General features: G+C 41.4%; 1 protein-coding gene across 1 annotated transcript in view; it reads right to left on the reverse strand.

Annotated features, from left to right (window-relative positions):
• The window catches only part of LOC124764283, a 332,221-nt gene that overhangs the window by 142,470 nt on the left and 167,769 nt on the right, over positions 1–21,982 (reverse strand). Inside the window, exon 9 of the mRNA XM_047249132.1 lies at positions 19,499–19,651. Coding sequence (XP_047105088.1) covers positions 19,499–19,651 — 153 coding nt within the window. The remainder of the gene's footprint in view (positions 1–19,498; positions 19,652–21,982) is intronic.

Consider the following 21,982-nt stretch of genomic DNA (forward strand, 5'->3'; position numbering starts at 1 on the left):
ACAAAATAGGAAAAAAGACGAAGTGCTTTTAGTTACATAGATAGAGATTTCAAAACTAAATTTATAATGCCTTTGAAATGGACAGTTTAAAATTATTTATGTTTTACTAGGGACTGTAAAGTGAAAAACTTCAGAAATTGATTGTTACTCAGCGATTACTGAGGGAAAATGTCCTGAATTACTAGTAGAGTGAAATATATGTGCCGCCTGACAGAAAAAGTGAAGCACCCGTAAGACGTGGCTGGATGTCAATGTAACTTCATACTAGTACACTCCATCGGCGAACGTGTAAATTGTTATAGTTGCACCACTCGGTGACAGATGCAACGACCACCAGAGTGCATTACTGTGGTTCCTGTTTAGTGTTGTGATCACAGAGAATGAGATGGACACGCATTCGTTTGAGACAGCGTTATCAGCACCTGACAGAGTTTGAAAGGGACCTCATTGTGTGTCTTCGGTTAGCCGGCTGGTCGAATCCAGTTTTGTGGAGCATCCAGATGTGACAGGGGTCCATGCTGGACTGCATGGGAATGTGAAGGTAAGCATACTCGTTGTCAAGGTTCAGTCGATCATGTCCGACCACCACAAGGGAAGAATGCCATAGTGTGCACATGACAGGGTGCATCTTTCGACTGCAGGAGTAATGAATCAAAAATTATATCATACAAATCTAAAATGGTTCATAGTTTTAGTTAGAGGCGGAAAAATGGCAGACAAATTCATTGGCTGGGTACTGTGAAACTGTTGTATGTCTACAAAAGAGACTACGTGAGTAACACTTTTATGGACCATACTCGAATACCATTCCAGTGCATGGGGCTTGTATTAGGTGGTGTACCAGGAATAATCCGAGAATTCAAAGAAGGGCGGCGTCGCAGGTCACAGCTTGCTGGACTGGCCTAGTGTGTTATAGAAACGTTGAAAACTCGTAAATAACAGACACTCGAAGTAAGAAGCCGTAAACGTCGTAAGAACCTGCTAAGAAAACTTGAAGAACTGACTCTCAGGACAGAAAATAATAACAATTTTTCAGCCGCCTATGTATCCATCCCGTGGAGATCTTACAGACAAAATCAGATAAAAAACTGCTGCAAAGAAGCATAAGGCAGTCATTCCGCCCATGCGCATCCCTGAATGGAAGAGGATGGACCCTCCGTGTGTGGTAGAATCAAATGTACCCTCTGCGAAACCACTCCATAATGATTCGTAGAGTAAAAAAGTAGATTTAGACGTACACCTTGGCGACGGGACGTCAAATGATTGTCGCAATCCATCCATCTAGCACACACTCCCGTTAAAACCACAACAGATACGGCTGCATTTGGAGTAGTGCAGTGGACTGCTGAAGAATAGCCTCGTATTGTGTTCAGCGATGAACAGCGGTTCTTTAGTACCTCGGATGACCGTCGTTGGCGAATGATCTGGGGAGAGGTTCCATTCTTCCAATGGTTTGGAGTGACACAGCGGTGTTACTCATGGTGTCAAGGTGTGGACAGCTATTGGGAGTGACTAGAGGTCACCACTGGTAGTGATTCAGGGAATTCTGACGGCACGGGCTTCCTGTGGCCTCTTGTGTTACTTCCCATGTGACAATATTGTGTGCCGGCCGCTGTGGCCGAGCGGTTCTAGGCGCTTCAGTCCGGAACCACGCTGCTGCTACGGTCGCAGGTTCGAATCCTGCCTCGGGCATGGATATGTGTGATGTCTTCGGCTAGTTAGGTTTAAGTAGTTATAAGTCTAGGGGACTGATGACCTCAGATATTAATTCCCATAGTGCTTAGAGCCATTTCAACCAATTTTTGGCAATATTTGGTGCCACTTTTCAACAAGATTAAGCTCGTCCATGCATGGCACGTGTCTTTATGAACTATGTGTGTAATGTTGAGGTTTTCCGGTGGCGGGCGAGATTCCCATTTTTATCCAAAATAGATTATATGTGGGGCCAGCTCGGACATCAACTTCTTCCCATTGCCCGTATCGAGAATACCAAGGACGAGTTACAACAGTCATGGAGCAGCTTGATATAGGAGAGTATATAACGGATTTATGACAAACCTCCCAAACGAATCAGAGCATGCATTCAGACCAGAGGCTGTGTTGGACATGACTGAGAACGTAGCCAAGCGCATGGAACGCAGACGAGTCCAGAAGCTTCTTCACGGGATTAGAAGATAGAAGAGTATTATACAGCATTAGAAAACTAGCAATAGTAACTTATATAGCTGATGACTTTAATGCACGGAAAAGCAACAGGAGGGCTTTATTCTAGCAGTAAATGTCGAATTCCTGTTGCTGCTGTTGTTCATACTGCTTGCACGCTGTGATGCACTTCCTCTTCACGGCTTTTTTTTATCAGTTTTCTGTGATGGCTCTTTTCTGTGCCTATACTTTCCTCTCGGTTGATGTTTAGGATCTTGAAAATATAAATAAAATACCGAAGACCGACTAGTATTACCACATACTGTGGATACACGGAGACAGTTGCGTGCACATATACCTTGATTAAAATAAGTTTGTGATTGGCACATTTCGGCTAGTCGTGTGGTGGGAGCCAGTAATCTGCCAATCGAAGTTCTTTCTCGAGCGACGTGTATCAATTTTGCAGGCGCATGCAGCACCTCGTCCATAGTCTCTGGCTGCCCTCAGTGCAGTCTGTCCGTTACAGAGCTACTTTCTTCGAACTGTAGTTAATAAAGTTTGGTTTGTAGCGCATTTATAAAAGTCCTGTTGCCTTTGCCGCAATGTTCTTCCGTTTTCTCTTTGTGCAGGTTATATTTTTGTCCCAGTTTTCACTGCAGTAATGGTTAGTTACATAAAATCTTTCATCATCATACTTCTTCCACTACTAAATTTTAAAATTCCTATACAAATCAAAATTATTGTAGCTGAGTATTCGTATATCATGTCTAATGTCAGCTTTTCCTCTTGAAAGACAAAGTTCATGTAAGAATATCAGTGAATTAAGGCAACTCACTACACTTCTTTACTGTCACATGAGATTTGAATGAAATTGTTTTGAGACTATAAATTGAAACAATTACTGCATTCATTTACATTTATTATGTTGTATTTTAGAATAAATCGGCTGTTATCAGGTAGATTTAAGTTAATTAATAAGACACAGATGTATTGTATGTATGAATTTTGGGGAACCTGTGGCATTCTTCTTCCGAAGTGGCAGGCTCCTTAGTACGCTATAATGTAGTATGTTACGTAACTGCGACTGAATAAGGGGCGTGTGGGCACTGCGAGATGGCATCACAGGTTATGTAACTATATCGATATTCTGTTTAGTTTAGTTCACTCCTAATGTTTTCCTGCTACTTTATCTGTGTGGCAAAACAGCATTCCCAATGCACAAATATGATTTATGCATATACACAACACCAGTAGACTTTACGAAATGTTACAGTTTCTCCCAACTAATATTAGAATATTACATCCTGCTACTTAGTTCAGTATGAATTCCAGAATATTTGGTCTCTTTACGTACAGCTAGCTCCAAGGTATCGTGCCTGTTATTAAATACAACGGTTGTTTTTTAAATGCTTCCGCTTCAGCACAGCACAATAAATATATAAACTGTGAATTTAATGTCACCTGTGAAGTTGCTACTAAATAAATAGTTTTGTTTTCGACATAAGAGAAGGCAGTCTTTAAACTGTGTTTTGGTTTTTGTTGCGCACTCGTGATTCTATTTATTTTGATCACTTTTATTGTCAATTTTCTTCGATGGTGAAAGAAATGTATCCTGTCGTATGACCTGTGGAGACGTCATAGCTTGCCTTCGTTGACTTTACTACGATGGCGTGGCACCTTTCATGATTTTACGCGAATGTATATTAAATGGTTACTGACGCTGTCGGGCAACAAACTGGATTGAATGAAACAGTTTTTCTGAGCAGTACAAGTAAACTCGGAGAAATATATGAGGGAATGTCCACGTAGGACTAATATTTTCAGTTTACTCACCAGACATTATTTTGAGTCGATTGCTACGCTCGATATATATTTGTATGGGTGCTATCCTTAATTAACCATAAAAGGCTCCTAAAGCAGTTAGATTTGCTACGCTATCACAAGAGAATGATTAAATGACTAGTCATTCCTCACCGTAGGTCAGTAAATAGCTACATTCTTGGGTTATTTATAGCTCACATATCAGCTCCTCTGTCGCTCATAAATCAGTTGCAGGATCGCAACAATTATATTCATTTGAAATCAGACGCCCTTTACGCCATTTTCATACTCCTCTTTCACAAACTGTTATTCCTTGTGTAATTCAAATTATTTTCATACGTTGGGTGTTTCTTAAAAACTCGAACCATTATTCTCTCTCCACTCACTGTACTTCAACTTGCATCTTCTTTCAACTATCTGTTCCTCCGGTTTTATCCAGATGTTAGTCTCTTATCCAACAGAAAATATAGAGATATAGTATAAATACATACAGTTTCAGACAAGATAGATAATATCAGTTACATAAAAAAGTAAATACTGCAGGAAGATTTCGTCACAGTTACCGAAATATTGTACGTGCAGTATAGCCAAGCGTTATTAAAGGACATAAATCCATGAGAATGTGTAGACCCTCGAAAATCATACTGGAAAAAATGACGTACTGATTGCAGCAATTTTCATTTTCAGTTGAAGTTCAAAACCTAGCATTTTTACGTTTAATGTTTGTGATTACTCGAACTCTACCGCTTTAGTCGCGTTAGTCGGAATGGTGATGTTTGGGCGTTAGTACAGGACGAGTGGGAAATGAAGATGAGTCGCGGGACGGCGATCCGCGCAGATAGCATTTTCCGATTTTCCGGCGGGCGGTCCTTGAAGAGGATGTGCCAGGCGCGCCGGCGGCTGACCCCGGCCGCCCGCTTCTTTACGGCGCCGTATATTTTATTCCGCGGCTCGCGTTCGCCGCTCCGACGCTACTGATTGGCCCCTAACGCTGTCTCCCCCCTCCCCACCGTCTCCTCATTACCACCTCCTAAATCTCCAAGATTACCGGCTATAAATTCCGTTTTGTAACACGGAAAGTCAGCCTGATAAATCATTTATACCGGTAATGTGACTACTTAACGCGTTTCTCCGTTACCCTTTTCGCCTGTAATGAAGCGATGGAGCCGATTAAGTGAGAGAAAGAGAATAAGAGAAAGAGAATTTTGCCGATCGGTGGGAGGAGGGGTCGATGCTTCCGGAACACGATTGAATAAGCCCCTTCTCTGGTATTTTACGCGTTTAGAATGAAGCACCATTTACTGTACGAATGGAGAGCGTTTGAGCAGAATTTGCTACCTAAAACTTGTACCGAAAATATTGCAGAAATGGAATGTGCTATTGAGGTGTGGTTTTCACAGAATGGATTGGTAGTCAGGAGCTCATATTGTTAGCCACTAAACAGACTGTAATAATACTTAGAAAGTGAATTTTTTTGTGCACACGAACACTTCTCTAAATGAAACAATGCCTATTGACATTAACAAATTGAAAGTAGGGTAGATTATAATGTTAGTGGTGTTTGTTGCAGGATTCCAGTGCGAGTCGCTTACGACATACCGTATTATGAAAAGTTTTCACACTGACACTTGTTAGTGCCATTCAAACTGCGTAGTTGCTAGGTAAAATGTTGTTCTGTTTTCTTACAGTGTGCTTGTGTGATACTTGAGTGCCTGGCGACTAGAGGACTGGATCCGCGTGGCGAATCTGCTTGAGCAGTGCTCATCTACAACACTCCTTACGGATGCGCAAGCGCACGCGGAAGCACGCGGATAGCAGTTCACTCACTCGGTATCACGCGGCGCTCACTCACGAAGTGAGGGGCAACAGCCACAAGATCTTGCCATGGGGGTTAGGAAACATAATTCTACCTACGCAGCTTCGACACAACGCAGCGGCACTAATGGGCTCAGCAAGTGTTCAAATGCATTTAGAATCAAAATTTATTCTTAGCTGTCGATTTTCCATGTTTTCTGTGGAGGAGGTGTGTACTGCATCCCTGAGATTCACGATGCGTTACCACAGTATAACGAAAATTAAAGTGATTTCTGAATATTGAATGTTATTGAAGCTCACTGTTTCAGTTGTCCAACTGTATATTTCCGTGAAATAATAACTGACGACACGGCTACCCGGTAAATCAGTCTAATCTAAAAGTCGTAAATTCAACTAAATACCTGTTGTTGTTGTTGTTGTGGTCTTCAGTCCTGAGACTGGTTTGATGCAGCTCTCCATGCTACTCTATCCTGTGCAAGCTTTTTCATCTCCCAGTACTTACTGCAACCTACATCCTTCTGAATCTGCTTAGTGTATTCATCTCTTGGTCTCCCCCTACGATTTTTACCCTCCACGCTGCCCTCCAATACTAAATTGGTGATCCCTTGATGCCTCAGAACATGTCCTACCAACCGATCCCTTCTTCTGGTCAAGTTGTGCCACAAACTTCTCTTCTCCCCAATCCTATTCAATACTTCCTCATTAGTTATGTGATCCACCCATCTAATCTTCAGCATTCTTCTGTAGCACCACATTTCGAAAGCTTCTATTCTCTTCTTGTCCAAACTATTTATCGTCCATGTTTCACTTCCATACATGGCTACACTCCATACGAATACTTTCAGAAATGACTTCCTGACACTTAAATCAATACTGGATGTTAACAAATTTCTCTTCTTCAGAAACGCTTTCCTCGCCATTGCCAGCCTACATTTTATATCCTCTCTACTTCGACCATCATCAGTTATTTTGCTCCCCAAATAGCAAAACTCCTTTACTACTTTAAGTGTCTCACTTCCTAATCTAATTCCCTCAGCATCACCCGACTTAATTAGACTACATTCCATTATCCTTGTTTTGCTTTTGTTGATCTTCATCTTATATCCTCCTTTCAAGACACTGTCCATTCCATTCAACTGCTCTTCCAAGTCCTTTGCTGTCTCTGACAGAATTACAATGTCATCGGCGAACCTCAAAGTTTTTATTTCTTCTCCATGAATTTTAATACCCACTCCGAATTTTTCTTTTGTTTCCTTTACTGCTTGCTCAATATACAGATTGAACAACATCGGGGACAGGCTACAACCCTGTCTTACTCCCTTCCCAACCACTGCTTCCCTTTCATGTCCCTCGACTCTTATAACTGCCATCTGGTTTCTGTACAAATTGTAAATAACCTTTCGCTCCCTGTATTTTACCCCTGCCACCTTTAGAATTTGAAAGAGAGTATTCCAGTCAACATTGTCAAAAGCTTTCTCTAAGTCTACAAATGCTAGAAACGTAGGTTTGCCTTTCCTTAATCTTTCTTCTAAGATAAGTCGTAAGGTCAGTATTGCCTCACGTGTTCCAGTATTTCTACGGAATCCAAACTGATCTTCCCCGAGGTTGGCTTCTACTAGTTTTTCCATTCGTCTGTAAAGAATTCGTGTTAGTATTTTGCAGCTGTGACTTATTAAGCTGATAGTTCGGTAATTTTCACATCTGTCAACACCTGCTTTCTTTGGGATTGGAATTATTATATTCTTCTTGAAGTCTGAGGGTATTTCGCCTGTTTCATACATCTTGCTCACCAGATGGTAGAGTTTTGTCAGGACTGGCTCTCCCACGGCCGTCAGTAGTTCCAATGGAATATTGTCTACTCCGGGGGCCTTGTTTCGACTCAGGTCTTTCAGTGCTCTGTCAAACTCTTCACGCAGTATCGTATCTCCCATTTCATCTTCATCTACATCCTTTTCCATTTCCATAATATTGTCCTCAAGTACATCGCCCTTGTATAGACCCTCTATATACTCCTTCCACCTTTCTGCTTTCCCTTCTTTGCTTAGAACTGGGTTACCATCTGAGCTCTTGATATTCATACAAGTCGTTCTCTTATCTCCAAAGGTCTCTTTAATTTTCCTGTAGGCGGTATCTATCTTACCCCTAGTGAGATAGGCCTCTACATCCTTACATTTGTCCTCTAGCCATCCCTGCTTAGCCATTTTGCACTTCCTGTCGATCTCATTTTTGAGACGTTTGTATTCCTTTTTGCCTGTTTCACTTACTGCATTTTTATATTTTCTCCTTTCATCAATTAAATTCAATATTTCTTCTGTTACCCAAGGATTTCTACTAGCCCTCGTCTTTTTACCTACTTGATCCTCCGCTGCCTTCACTACTTCATCCCTCAAAGCTACCCATTCTTCTTCTACTGTATTTATTTCCCCCATTCCTGTCAATTGCTCCCTTATGCTCTCCCTGAATCTCTGTACAACCTCTGGTTCTTTTAGTTTATCCAGGTCCCATCTCCTTAAATTCCCACCTTTTTGCAGTTTCTTCAGTTTTAATCTACAGGTCATAACCAATAGATTGTGATCAGAGTCCACATCTGCCCCTGGAAATGTCTTACAATTTAAAACCTGGTTCCTAAATCTCTGTCTTACCATTATATACCTAGGCATTACAATTACGAACAACTTAAATCGGAAAGAACACATAGAAAATGTTGTGGGGAAGGCTAACCAAAGGCTGCGTTTTATTGGCAGGACACTAAGAAAATGTAACAGATCTACTAAGGAGACTGCCTACACTACACTTGTCTGTCCTTTTTTAGAATACTGCTGCACGGTGTGGGATCCTTACCAGGTATGACTGACGGAATACATCGAAAAAGTTCAAAGAAAGGCAGCACGTTTTGTATTATCGTGAAATATGGGAGAGAGTGTCACAGAAATGATACAGGATTTGGGCTGGAAATCTTTAAAAGAAAGGCGTTTTTCGTTGCGACGGAACCATCTCACGAAATTCTAATCACCAACTTTCTCCTCCGAATGCGAAAATATTTTGTTGACACCGACCTACATAGGGCGGAACGATCACCAAGATAAAATAAGGGAAATCAGAGCTCGTACGGAAAGATATAGGTGTTCATTCTTTCCTCGCGCTATACGAGGTTGGAATAATAGAGAATTGTGAAGGTGGTTCGATGAATCCTCTGCCAGGCAGTTAAAGGTGATTTGCAGAGTATCCATGTAGATGTAGAATGCTCGCTTTCAGTCAGTTGCTAAAATCGCGCTGACATTTAGACATATTTTGAACAGAAGACAGTAAAAAGATTTTGTTTGAGGAGTGTGACAACAGACTGTAACTGTCAACTTTGTGTATAATTAACAAAAAATTCGATCCAGGCACACTGTCGGATTTCATGAGTAAGTCGATTAAATAAACCATCAGGACCTGTTACATTTGATAATATGGACAATAAGAGAAAGGAAGTGTAAGGTGTAGTGGTGAAAAGCCATGGGTATTATTCGACTAGATTTCTATCTGGATAATTATTTGAATAAGTAGATCGTTCAAACAAATTTATTCGCCAATAAATTATCTGTAAATTAAGTAACGAATAATACGCAATGTCATTCTATTTTTCTGTTTGCTTCTTGCACAGCATTACTATTTGTTCCCTTGCATCTGTGCAGTTTCTGTCGGATAAATAACTTATTAATGATTTGTCCAGACGTTTGCCTTTGTGGCTCAGTGGCTTAAGTTCCAGACTAAAAAACTTAGGCTTTGGGTTCGTTCCCGCATTGGTCCTACGATTTCCTGTTACTTATCGCTTGTTTCACCTATAACAATGACACTAATGCCAAGACAAGTTGCACCATATTTCAGAGTGCATGTTGAAATGCAGGTCCTCCTCTAACTGGCTGTATAAGGCTGTTCACTATACCTAGTAAAGCACTGCAGTGCTGAAATCGTCTTTCAAGTTGAGCACAGGTTTGCTTGATTTACAGTAAAAGAAATGAAACATAAGAATGCTTAAAAGCCGACGGCCTCAGCAGTTGTGGCTAGAAAGCACTGGGCTGCCGCAATGTTAAGCAACTAATTTAGTGAGGCAGCTGACGGTCAGTCGTGACTGATCAGCCGAGCGAGATGGACGTTGAATATGTTACATTTTTTTTCTCTGAACAAAGTACTTTACTGTAAATATAACAATTATTTTTCCGTCCTTTTGCTTGTTTTAAGCTCTGCGGATTATAAGTTCACTTGAATAGGTGTTGCAGCACACAGAAAATGTGGTGACTCAGCTTCTTTTATGCAATCAATTTTGCATGAAAATCTTGTTAGTAAAAATTTACGAATATCGGAGAAAATCCCTATATCAGTGGAATACCGATGCCGTACGTCATTGTCGGAGATGAGACATTAGGTACCGCTTTATTTGAAAATTTAAAAACCGAGTGTCTCTTAGTAGGCGGTTTAAAGAATGCATTTTTGGCACTCTGGAAAATAAAAGGAGACAGGAGAATTTTTCATCATCCAGTGGATGTTCGAGAAGAATTTGCAATTGCCATAATAAATGCATGCTGTGCTTTACAAAACAATGAGCCAGAAAGAGATGGCTATAAATTTGAAGACGTATTGTACGTCCCTCCAGAACTGGAAATTCCACCAGGTCCTACACGCTGTCGAAAGTCATCGTGAAATTTGTTTTAGGACGCAAGGAAGGTCTGGCTGCTTCGACAAGTGCACAGAGACTGAAGGTAGCAACATACGTTCTCCGCGAGAGAGGCTGCTCACAAATGGCAGCGCGAAGTCAACTGGCTGTCGTAACAGCCCAGTACGTGGGCAGCCACCAAAAGCTCTGTCTTCAGCTCCTTTCTTAGACTGCAAACACTATCGAATAGGCATGTCTCCTTCATTCAACTACGCAATTTGTGATTGTAGTGCTACAAAATGGGTGAGCCAAGCGATAATTCAGTGGTTCCTAACGGTTAACGTCACAATACTTTTAATCTACTCTCTCCTAAAACGTTTAGGGATTGTTGCCGGACGCCCAAAGCCACCCATAGTGTTTTAGGATTAACTCTGAGCGAGCTTGCCGTTAGAATATGGAATAGCTTTTTGATCATACATCCGTCTATGCAACTACGTATAGCTTTGAGATGGGCGATGGGTTAGAGTATATAAAAGAGTTTGTAATTCCTGAGTTCATGTGTGTACAAAATGATCTGTGTCGACTGTCTTCAGTTTTACTTAGGTCAGAAGGGAATATTGTTTAAAACACGTTTTAAAGAGTACACTTGTTCCCACAACAAAACAGTTTTTGGTGCACACATTGTCGAAAATAATCACTCTGCAACAAACATAACAAACACAGAAAGTAACTTCAATGTGTCACATACAGCAACTAAAGTAAAGTTGCTATAGCGAAAATGAAATAATGAAATATTTAGTTTTAAAAAAATGTAATAGAGAGAGAGAGAGAGAGAGAGAGAGGGAGAGAGAGAGAAAGAGGGAGATTCCTGTAACACATTTTATATGAACAGCACTGGATTATTCAGAACGATTATTTTAATATTTCTGAGCAGCTTCTCTAATGATCTGATACTCTGACGTCAGTGTTAAAACATGATACGATGAGATGTAGAGCAACACTGATTATGATACTTGCTGCCTCGTATGCAAGGTTTCCTCCTGAACTTGTCCACGGTACATAGGGGGCTGGGGACAACGACAAGACAGCGACAGAAGGAAGGGACCACTGGTTCTTACAATGAACTCATCGATGGTGCGACGTGCTCTCTCTTCCCTTCTTCTTTTTGGATGTTATTTGTTAATTTATTTCATAATCTTAATGATGTGAAATGAACTATTTGATGGTACAACATACCTTTTATGTGCCTTACATTTCATATGTTAAATTACTTCGTAAATTACTAAGGAACACCTTCCATTATCAATTAACAACCTGCTCGTTATAATTGTGTTATTCTCCGTATACTCCCACCAAATTTTACTATTTTCTGTTGTTGAACACTTTTACTACATCAAATTAATCCGTCAACATTCCTTTGTAAATTGTTTCACTTTGTTTTAATATGATTTTATTATGTAATTGAGCATACAGTGTGCCCTCTGACAAATGCATACATATTTTTATCTTAAATAGCAGCATTACAAAAACACAGTAATTTTTGTGACTCAGTACTTAATTGTGCAGCATTTGACGTCTTGCACTCTGTAACGGTATTTTATGGTGTGCTCTTTTTCACTTACTTTTCTTTTCATTTTGTACATGACGTAAATAGATATAACTCCTTACGAACAATATTTTTTTGTCGATTTTAGAGATAAGATCGCTACCGGTCATATCATTTTATAAACTGGCGATCTGTACTGAAAATTAAGGTCACATTTCCACATTCCTGATCATGTCAAACCTTATATAACAATAGAAGACTAAAAATGAAGTGCTCGTATTAGTAAGGGTATAGAACAGAGATGTAGTCTTCCATTTGTAGCTGCTGAAGCTATGAATCGAAGAAGGAATGATGAAAATAAAAGGTCCATAGTGGATTAAAATTCAGGTTGAGTTGCTACCAGCGTTAAGATTCGATGATGACATTGATATCCACAGTGAACGTGAAGAAGGATCGCAGAGCCTGTTCAGTGGAATGATCCGTCTCATAAGCATAAACTATGAATTGGGAATGAACCGATTGGTCATAAACCTAACATCAGAATTGGGGACAAGGAGGTAGGGGAAGTGAAGGACTTCTGCTGTCTTGGAAGCAAAATAACACACGAAGGACGAAACAGGAAGGAAATAAAAAAATACTAGCACGGGCAAAGAGGGCATCCCTAGCCAAATATTGCACTTAATTCGAAGAGGAAATTTGCAGAAAAGGAGAGAATCAAAGCGTTTGAAATGTGGTGCTATAGATGGCTGTTGAATTTAAGTGGACTTGCAAGATAAGGAATGTAGAGATTCTCTGGAGAATTGGCGACAGGAGGAACGTCTGGAAAACACTGGCATAAGAAAAGAGAATTATGAGACGTGTATGACTTAGATGATACCTGAGGGAGCTGTAGAGGCCAAAAATTGTAGTAACAGAGATTGGAACATAACCAGTAAATAACTGAGGACTTGAGGTCTAATAAACTACTCTGTGGTGATAAGATAGACACAGGAATTGGTGACAGATCATATCAAATCAAACACTGATTTTTTTTATAAAAAAAACGAACAATTACGTGTAGGCTTCACGCTTTGGGGTTCCATTCGTACTTAATTATGAGTGTCGGATAAATTCTGATCAGTGAGTTTGCGAGTTTCAACATACGTGACATAAATGGCTGTATCTTATGGCTACATTGGCTTAGAAGCTTACGTCTTTCACAAATCCAAGGGACCGTAGAACTTACTATTTAAAATAAATCCCGAGTTGGTATCTCTACCCTTCCCTGGGAAAAATAGGTGTTAAACAGACGGATAGACAGACGGAAAACAATGTGACTCTATAAGGATTCGGTTTTCACTAACTGAAGCAGAGAACCCTTAAAATGAATCTACTGTTTTCAAATTCATAAGTTTTGAAAAACTATTTTTTATTGAATAAAATACACTTTGACCGCCAGTCACAGAAGTCAGCTGTTAGCGAACTATGAATATGGGTAGCGGAAACCCATTCTGTGTTGGCAGTGCATTTCAATTTTTTCAGATGCAAAGATCCTGCGATTTCAGTTTTAATAGTGTCTGATGGGTAGTAAATACAGTGTTTATCTTTTACTGTAGGTTACAGCATTTGACTCAAGCATTATCTTATACTGCACAACATCAGAACTATGGTTTACCGACTGTACCTCAACTATTCAATAAAATGAGATTACCATCTGTTGTTCGATAACAGAAGAAATTTCGTAAAAAATAGAGACAAAAATAACATCCAGATGATTAATTGAATTTTGCTGCGGATTGATACACGATGCTGAACCTAGATGTTGGAAGTAGTATCACAGTCCACCATGTCATTAAGTAGTATTTCGTCTGCTTTGTGAAAGAAGTCGTATGATGAAATCTTCCCACACACACCATGTCTAATCACTTCGCCGCAAAGTTATAGTTGCTAACGCAAAACCGTAACGTTTAAAGCATCCTCAATGCGTTACCGGCACTTGGGAGGGTGCATTCGGCCCTAGCATCATGAGCACGATTCTCTTGGGAGAACATGTGTGTGTTTGTGTGTGTGTGTGTGTGTGTGTGTGTGTGTGTGTGTGTGTGTGTGTGTGTGTGTGGGTGGGTTTTTATTTGTGTCACTGGTTAACATAATCAGATGCTTGTAGATGTAATTAGAAATAAAATATACCTTGGATGATAGTTGTTCACAGTTTTTACGCATTTGTAAGTTTCACATGCCATGGAACCAGTTTTTATGCTTCTTTGTAAGGTAACGTGTCTGATAACACGAGAAATCTATCCAAAGACAAGTAACTACTAGTAGTAACAGTTAAAGTGTAGAAAACATTGCCTACAAAGCAACAATATTATTACATTAAGAAATTTCGAAACCCATCAGCTGATTCGCAGCGATCTCCATATCTTATTTTCGGTTGCCATGCGCCAACATTTATTGATGTTATTGTTCCCTAGCGACGCATCGTACAGGAAGGCCATTAATCACACACGCCACCACTGACTGCCGGTATATGACACGTATCGCACATCAGTACGTCAGGCTTTGGTTGCTCACTGCCTGTTTACTTGGCTCGTACGCGTTGCATTGCAGCGTCGATCACACAGTCAGGAAACTTCCTTGGGATTATGGAGAAAGTCTTCTGAAACACGCACAACGGAAAACAATGTTGTAACAGTTCGGAAAATGGAATATAGAAGCTTCATCAACCCGCCTGATAAGATGCATTTTGTTTTACAGAGGTGCAATAAACGAGCTATATGTAAAGAAGAACATAATTGCTTCACTCGTTACAGTTCTACCTTCAGAATGCTCTCCTATGGTTACTTTGATATGAACCAATGCAGTTACATAAGAGATAACAGAGAGAGGAAATACGTTAGCACTACTGGATTTCTCGGCGTGTTGTGCCAAATACGTCAAATTGAGGAAGCACTTCAAATGTACAGCTTTTACATGCTAGATAGCGTGTTTGTAATTGACACAACTATGCCCTGAAGAAATCAGGAGGACCTAGCAAATTGTATCTTCGAGAAGTAAGCTTTAAAAACTGTCACATTATCTTTGGCAGTTGCAATATCTATTTTGTTGCGATATATTCCTATTTGTTGCAAGTAGCATTTTACGTATTGTTACTGCTGCGTTCTTTAAAAGCGTAGTCTGTCAATAGGTACAGAAAGGAATATGTTTTAAAATGAGAAAAGGTGAATACCTATGGGTACAATTTAACGATTTTTCAAGACATTATTATTGTCTGTAAAATACGACAACTTATATGTTATTGGATGAAACCTCCTGGCAAACTGTACTCAATAGGACGTCATTAAAGACGAAACAGCAACGAAGGAAATTTGGTCATTAGTGTCCGAGACGCAGAAGTCTGCAGAGGGGTGTGATCATTTGGAAACTACACGTGATCAGTGTGATGCAATTCCTGGCTGCTGGTACTCAAAAACAAAGCTTACTATAATGTACGTGTACCTGATCTTACTATCGTAATAGATAAAAAGACCACAGGATTCCCAGTTAGTCACGAGAATCTCTTACAACCGTTAAGTATCTAGGAGTATCTGTTCTGCAATTTAAGGTAAAATAGCCCTATAAATCTAACTGAACACATGTCACAAGATAGACTGAGATTTACGAAAAGGATCCAAAGTGAGCGTAACTCACCGACGAAAGATGTCATATGCAAAAGTAATCATATCAGGTCATGAATATTGTTCATCCTTTCGGGATCCTAACCAGCCTGGATATTGCGCTTTAACGGGCAGAAAGACCAGTTATTGTATGACCACATGATTGCAGAACAGTCACTGGAAGAAAACACATCCATAACACATTTAAGAGCGTGCGTGCGTAGCGATTGAATTAACACATGAAGGTAATCGTAAGTAAAGCAGAAACCACACTGAGGTTCCCTGGAAGAGCTGCAGGAGAAGTAGTCCGTCAACAAAGGAGGTAGCTCACAAAACCCTCGTTCGATCAGTACTTGAATATTGCGTGCCAGTCTGGGATATGAATCAGATAGGAATAATAAAGAAATAAAGAAAATACAAAGAAGAGCAGCCCATTTCGTTACATATTAATTTAGTAAGTGCGGAAGCGTCGTGGAGATGTTCAGCTAGCTTCAGCGGCAGAAGTTGCAAGGGAGGCGTTGTGGATCATGGTGTGGTTTACTGTCAAAATTCAGAGGGAGTGTGTTCGTAGAAGAGTCAATCAATAAATTGATTCCTCCTGCTGACATCTCTAAAAACGACCGTGAACATAAAATCAGAGAGATTAGAGTTGACGCTGAGTCTTAGCAACAATCGTTCTTCTTGCGAACCATTCGATACTGGAACAGGAAAAGAGCGGAGAGACAATGCTACGCAAAGTACCCTCCGCCACACACCATAGCATGGCTTGCGGAGTAGAGATGTAGATAGGATTAACGGAACAAGAAACAAAAACTGTTAGAGGAACTGCGCGATTCGCAATGGGGTTGTTTAGTTTACTCGAGAGCGTAACATGTAAACCCAAAAAACACTTCATTGGAAGCCCCCTCAAGAAAGCCATGGGGCCGTACTCTGTTTGTGTTTTAATGGGGTCATTACTTAAGTTTCGTTTACAAAATATTATAAAGTATTTTACGCTTACTATCGATATCTAACTGGTCGTGATTATTAACGTAAACATTCAATTGCAGGTACCGCGTTAAAAATTTTTTGTCGTTGTTAGGGTAAATAACTTAAAGGTAGTTGGATCTATAAACAAGTTTACAACAGGTGTTGCACCAAGCACAACGTTCCCTAGTTGAGGTCAACGTTGCCTAGTTGAGGTAGAGATCATAAGAGATCTGTCCAGGGACAGATGGTATCAGTAACTGCTACTCAAAATAAAGTAGTCATTACAATAAGTGCAATGAGTTGACCTCCAGTTGAGTCTGTCTCTGACTACTTGATGAAGTGTAAACCATTTCTTTTTACTGTATCTAAACTTATACAAAATCGGTTAGTATTGGTACAGCGATATTTCTTCGATTACTGTGATTTTTCAAGCTACGTTCTGCCAAGCATAACGCGTCTGATTAAATTAAATTGGTCCTATGACGTTACTGTCCATCTTCTTAATTTCGGTAGCACCATGTATGTCAACGATATATACCGGTAGTTTTTTTTGTCTGACGGCAATAATTTTGTGCAGCTTTGTGTCGGGGAATAGCAAACATGAAGAAAGTATGTAGCGCTCGTGACACCTGAAGACGGCCAAGTTTTAAACCGTTCAGCGCACTCGCCTCTACTAAACGCCAGCAGCTTTAGGGCTTGTCATGAATGACACTGGACGGGGATAACTGCTACCACCCAGCCTGTGACGTAGCCGTGCCTTAATGACAATGTGATTTTATTTATTGTTGTCATTAGCAGCACTTTGAAATGATTTGGCAACGTGGAAGGATACTGACCCATGTCTGTTCAAATGGTTCAAATGGCTCTGAGTACTATGGGACTTAACATTTATGGTCATCAGTCCCCTAGAATTCAGAACTACTTAAACCTAACTAACCTAAGGACATCACACAACACCCAGTCATCACGAGGCAGAGAAAATCCCTGACCCCACCGGCAATCGAACCCGGGAACCCGGGGGTGGGAAGCGAGAACGCTACCGCACGACCACGAGCTGCGGACCCCATGTCTGTCATAACGCTTGTGCAGCCCTCATATCTTCCATGTTTGCCTATCGCTCTCTCCCCTCTTTGCTGAGGGCCCCCGTCTTGTGTGATCGCAGTACATTGAAAATAATGAAAACTAAAAATTTACGCTTTATAGTGCTTTGATCAGACTGACTGTTCCTGGCAGCTAGTCTACTACCACACCTCATCAGGCAAATGTCGGTATGGCATCTTAACTGTCTTAACAAAATTCTGTTTCTTTGCAATAAACAGTTGTTGGAGTTGTGTCTCCAAAAAATACCACTGAACAAAATATTTATATTATTCCGTAATAGCTACACGTATTTTTCTGTAAACGTATAATTCAGTGAGGTGTGGCTGTCGATATTTGTGCATACAATACTGGCCATTAAAATTGCTACATCACGAAGATGACGTGATACAGACGCGAAATTTAACCGACAGGAAGAAGATGCTGTGATACGCAAATGATTAGCTTTTCAGGCATTCACACAAGGTTGGCGCCGGTGGCGACACCTACAACGTGGCGACATGAGGAAAATTTCCAACCGATTTCTCATACACAAACAGCAGTTGACCGGCGTTGCCCGGTGAAACGTTGTTGTGATGCCTCGTGTAAGGAGGAGAAATGCATACCATCACATTCCCGACTTTGATAAAGGTCGGATTGAAGCCTATCGCCATTGCGGTTTATCGTGTCGCGACATTGCTGCTCGCGTTGGTCCAGATCCAATCACTGTTAGCAGAATACGGAATCGATGGGTTCAGGAGGGTAATACGGAACGCCGTGCTGGATCCCAACGGCCTCGTATCACTAGCAATAGAGATGATAGGTATCTTATCCGCATGGTTGTAACGGATCGTGCAGCCACGTCTCGATCCCTGAGTCAACAGATAGGGACGTTTGCAAGACGACAACCATCTGCACGAACAGTTCGACGACGTTTGCAGGAGCATGGACAATCAGCTCGAAGACCATGGCTGCGGTTATCCTTGACGCTGCATCACAGACAGGAGCGCCTGCGATGGTGTACTCAACGACGAACCTGGGTGCACGAATGGCAAAACGTCACTTTTTCGGATGAATCCGGGTTCTGTTTACCGCATCATGATGGTCGCATCCGTGTTTGCGACATCGCGGTGAACGCACATTGGAAGCGTGTATTCGTCATCGCCATACTGACGTATCACTCGGCGTGATGGTATGTGGGGTGCCATTGGTTACACGTCTCGGTCACCTCTTATTCGCATTGACGGCACTTTGAACAGTGGACGTTACATTTCAGATGTGTTGCGACCCGTGGCTCTACCCTTCATTCGATCCCTGCGAAACGCTACATTTCAGCAGGATAATGCACGACCGTATGTTGCAGGTTCTGTACGGGCCATTCTGGATACAGAAAATGTTCGACTGCTGCCCTGGCCAGCACATTCTCCAGATCTCTCACCAATTGAAAACGTCTGGTCAATGATGGCCGAGCAACTGGCTCGTTACAATACGCCAGTCACAACTCTTGATGATCTGCGGTATCGTGTTGAAGCTGCATGGGCAGCTGTACCTGTACACGCCATCCAAGCTCTGTTTGATTCAATGCCCAGGCGTATCAAGGCCGTTATTACGGCCAGAGGTGGTTGTTCTGGGTACTGATATCTCAGGATCTATGCACCCAAATTGCGTGAAAATGTAATCACATGTCGGTTCTAGTATAATATGTTTGTCCAATGAATACTCGTTTACCATCTGCATTTCTTCTTGGTGTAGCAATTTTAATGGCTAGTAGTGTATATGTGGTGGAAGTGCTAAGTAGTGCTAAGATATTACTTGCTGCGAATGTATCAAGAGAAAAGTGAGGAGTGGAGAGGTACGCACCCGGCTTCTGTGCGCGCAGCTTGGCCTCGGCGACCTCGCGGTGTCCCACGCAGACGTTGGTGTCGGGGTCCTCTGGGAAGAGGTCACACTCCAGGTAGTCGGGCAGCGCCAGCCCGAACACCTCCAGGAAGAAGCCGCAGCGCCGCTTCGTTTCTGCAACACCACAAGTCGTCGTTACCTGCCAGTGTTGGCTGCTGTAATTTGTATGCATTTAGTAGTTTTCCTTTCATCACAAGGGTGCAGTCGACAAAGTCCTCAAAAACAAATAATGTAATATCGAGGATTTCTGCAGTCAAAGGCTTGCCTACAATTTTGGTTACAGATATTGGCATTCAATTTAGATCTCAATATTTTGAGCAATATTTAATGAAAATGGCGTCAAACATGTTGGATGAGCACCATTTCATCCCGGATGAAATGGCCTGGGCAGAAACTTCGGAGAATTTTCAAGGGGAAAATGATTAAGACATTTACAATAAAGATGATTCCTTAACTATGCTGTTATTCACGTATCAAAAACACGTCTCAAGAAGATAAAAGCGCAGCTGAGGAATTACGGTCGGCTTCTCAGACTGCCTTCGCTGGACATGTTGTATGTACTCAGCAGAACGCTCAGAAACAGTGCGAATCGTTTGGTCTATATCTTGGCAGTCTTGGCAGAGGACACCGTATGCACGGAACACTCACAGACCTGCGTCTTCCTTAACGGCGCGGGAGCACGCGTCTTATCTTGCTGGTTGTTTCCTCACATTACAGAAGGAATGCAGCCGGCATGGCCTTTTCCACCAGTTCACGAGACGTCCCTCGTCGGTGTCACCTGAAAGTGCTTGCAAAGTTTCCTCGCTGTAATCATTTTCTCTGAACACACGACGCAAATGATGAAATGGAAACTGGAGACTATAGGTGGTCGTCATCAGAAACAATCTTTGTTCTGTGCACTAACATGTCAAGAACCTCTTTTCTTGTGTACTGTATGGTGAAAAGTAGTTGCGTTTAAGTATCGGTCGGTGCGAGGCTTCCTGCACACTGAATGACCAGGACAGCCTCCTGCCTTCTGCTCAACTGAAACAAGCAAGAACGGTGGCTTGACATCCCTCTCCATCTCGACGGAAAATTTAATATCGTGATGGGCACCGTTTATGCGGTAGACGAACTGCTGCAGTGATTTTTCAGAGCGAGGCTGTATCAGCGAGGTGTTGTCAACGTACCGTAGGCAGGAAGACGGTTGCAACGTTGCAGAGTCAGAACTAGTTCTTCTAAATGCTCCACGAAGAAGTTCGCGTCATTCGTAGATAGTGAGAATCCCATTCCTGTGCCATCCTTTGTATTATTCGCCACGGTACAGGAAGCACGTCGTCGTTAGGGCATGGTGTAACAACTTGGCGGTGCCGGATTTAAACTGTAGAGCCTATAAGACGCCGCTTTTCTGAAACTGGTTTCACAGACATTTCATTCTTTTAGCAGCTTTGATAATATGTTGAATGTCGTTTCTAAGCTTTGTAATAGCTTTGGGGTGTACCGAAAGAAAGGCTGATAAAAATTGAAGAACAGGAAAGCGTTAAGGTGCGTTAGTGATTGCACCTACGGACACCGGCGAAGCTAGAATATGTACAGTGTACTTTTAATTCAACAAGACATCTCCTCATAGGAAAAATATATGTCAAATAAGGATGAATTTTCTTACTCTTTTCAGTATATTTGTAGTTAAAAAATGGAATCCTTGCGAGATTGGGTACTAATAGATTACTTTTCGAAAATAGTATGTCGTTTATCAGAATAAAAACCACTTGAGACAGTTGGCAACCTACAACAAGCAGGTTATTACTGCCTGAGTGTGATAAAAATTATAAATTTAATGGCAGCTTTAGCTTGGATCAGCAGGAAGAGCAGCGGCGCAGATGAAGCATCAGGGTCGGATTCGGTGCTGAACAGTCATACCTAAGCCACGGACCCTGGCCAAATAAAGCCAGGTATCAGAAACCGGTGGCAAGCTTTCTGAGGCATTATTACCCTTTGCGATCCAGTCGATAGGCTCTAATGAATTAAATACCGTCCAGGGTATATGGGGTACGTTGAAATGAACAACCTGCCTTGCATAGTGTAATAGGTGTTCAGCGAAGAGTGTGGAATTTATTCTGCTTTCACGTTCACGAGCTTTGTAATCGAGAAAATGCGTGAAGCATGTTTCGCGAATTTAGAGTTTATCAACCCCTTATGAAGACCGCAAAGCTCAACAAATCTTGCAGCCCAGCCCACCATCCAACCTGAAGAATATACAAGCACACGAAACCACTGCTGTTTCGTTAACAAACGGACGTTCCCGACGCATCGAAAATGCTGCTAACAAGTCTGTGGATAGGTTTTCTGTCCACCATATTTCTATTTTATTGCACTTCAGAGAAACAAAACAAACTAGTGGCTACAGATAAATTACATAGCCATTAGAATGTCGATCTGCTGCTGCATCGCCGGCCGATGTGGCCG

Source organism: Schistocerca piceifrons, chromosome 1, assembly GCF_021461385.2.
Source record: "Schistocerca piceifrons isolate TAMUIC-IGC-003096 chromosome 1, iqSchPice1.1, whole genome shotgun sequence".
NCBI lineage: Eukaryota > Metazoa > Arthropoda > Insecta > Orthoptera > Acrididae > Schistocerca > Schistocerca piceifrons.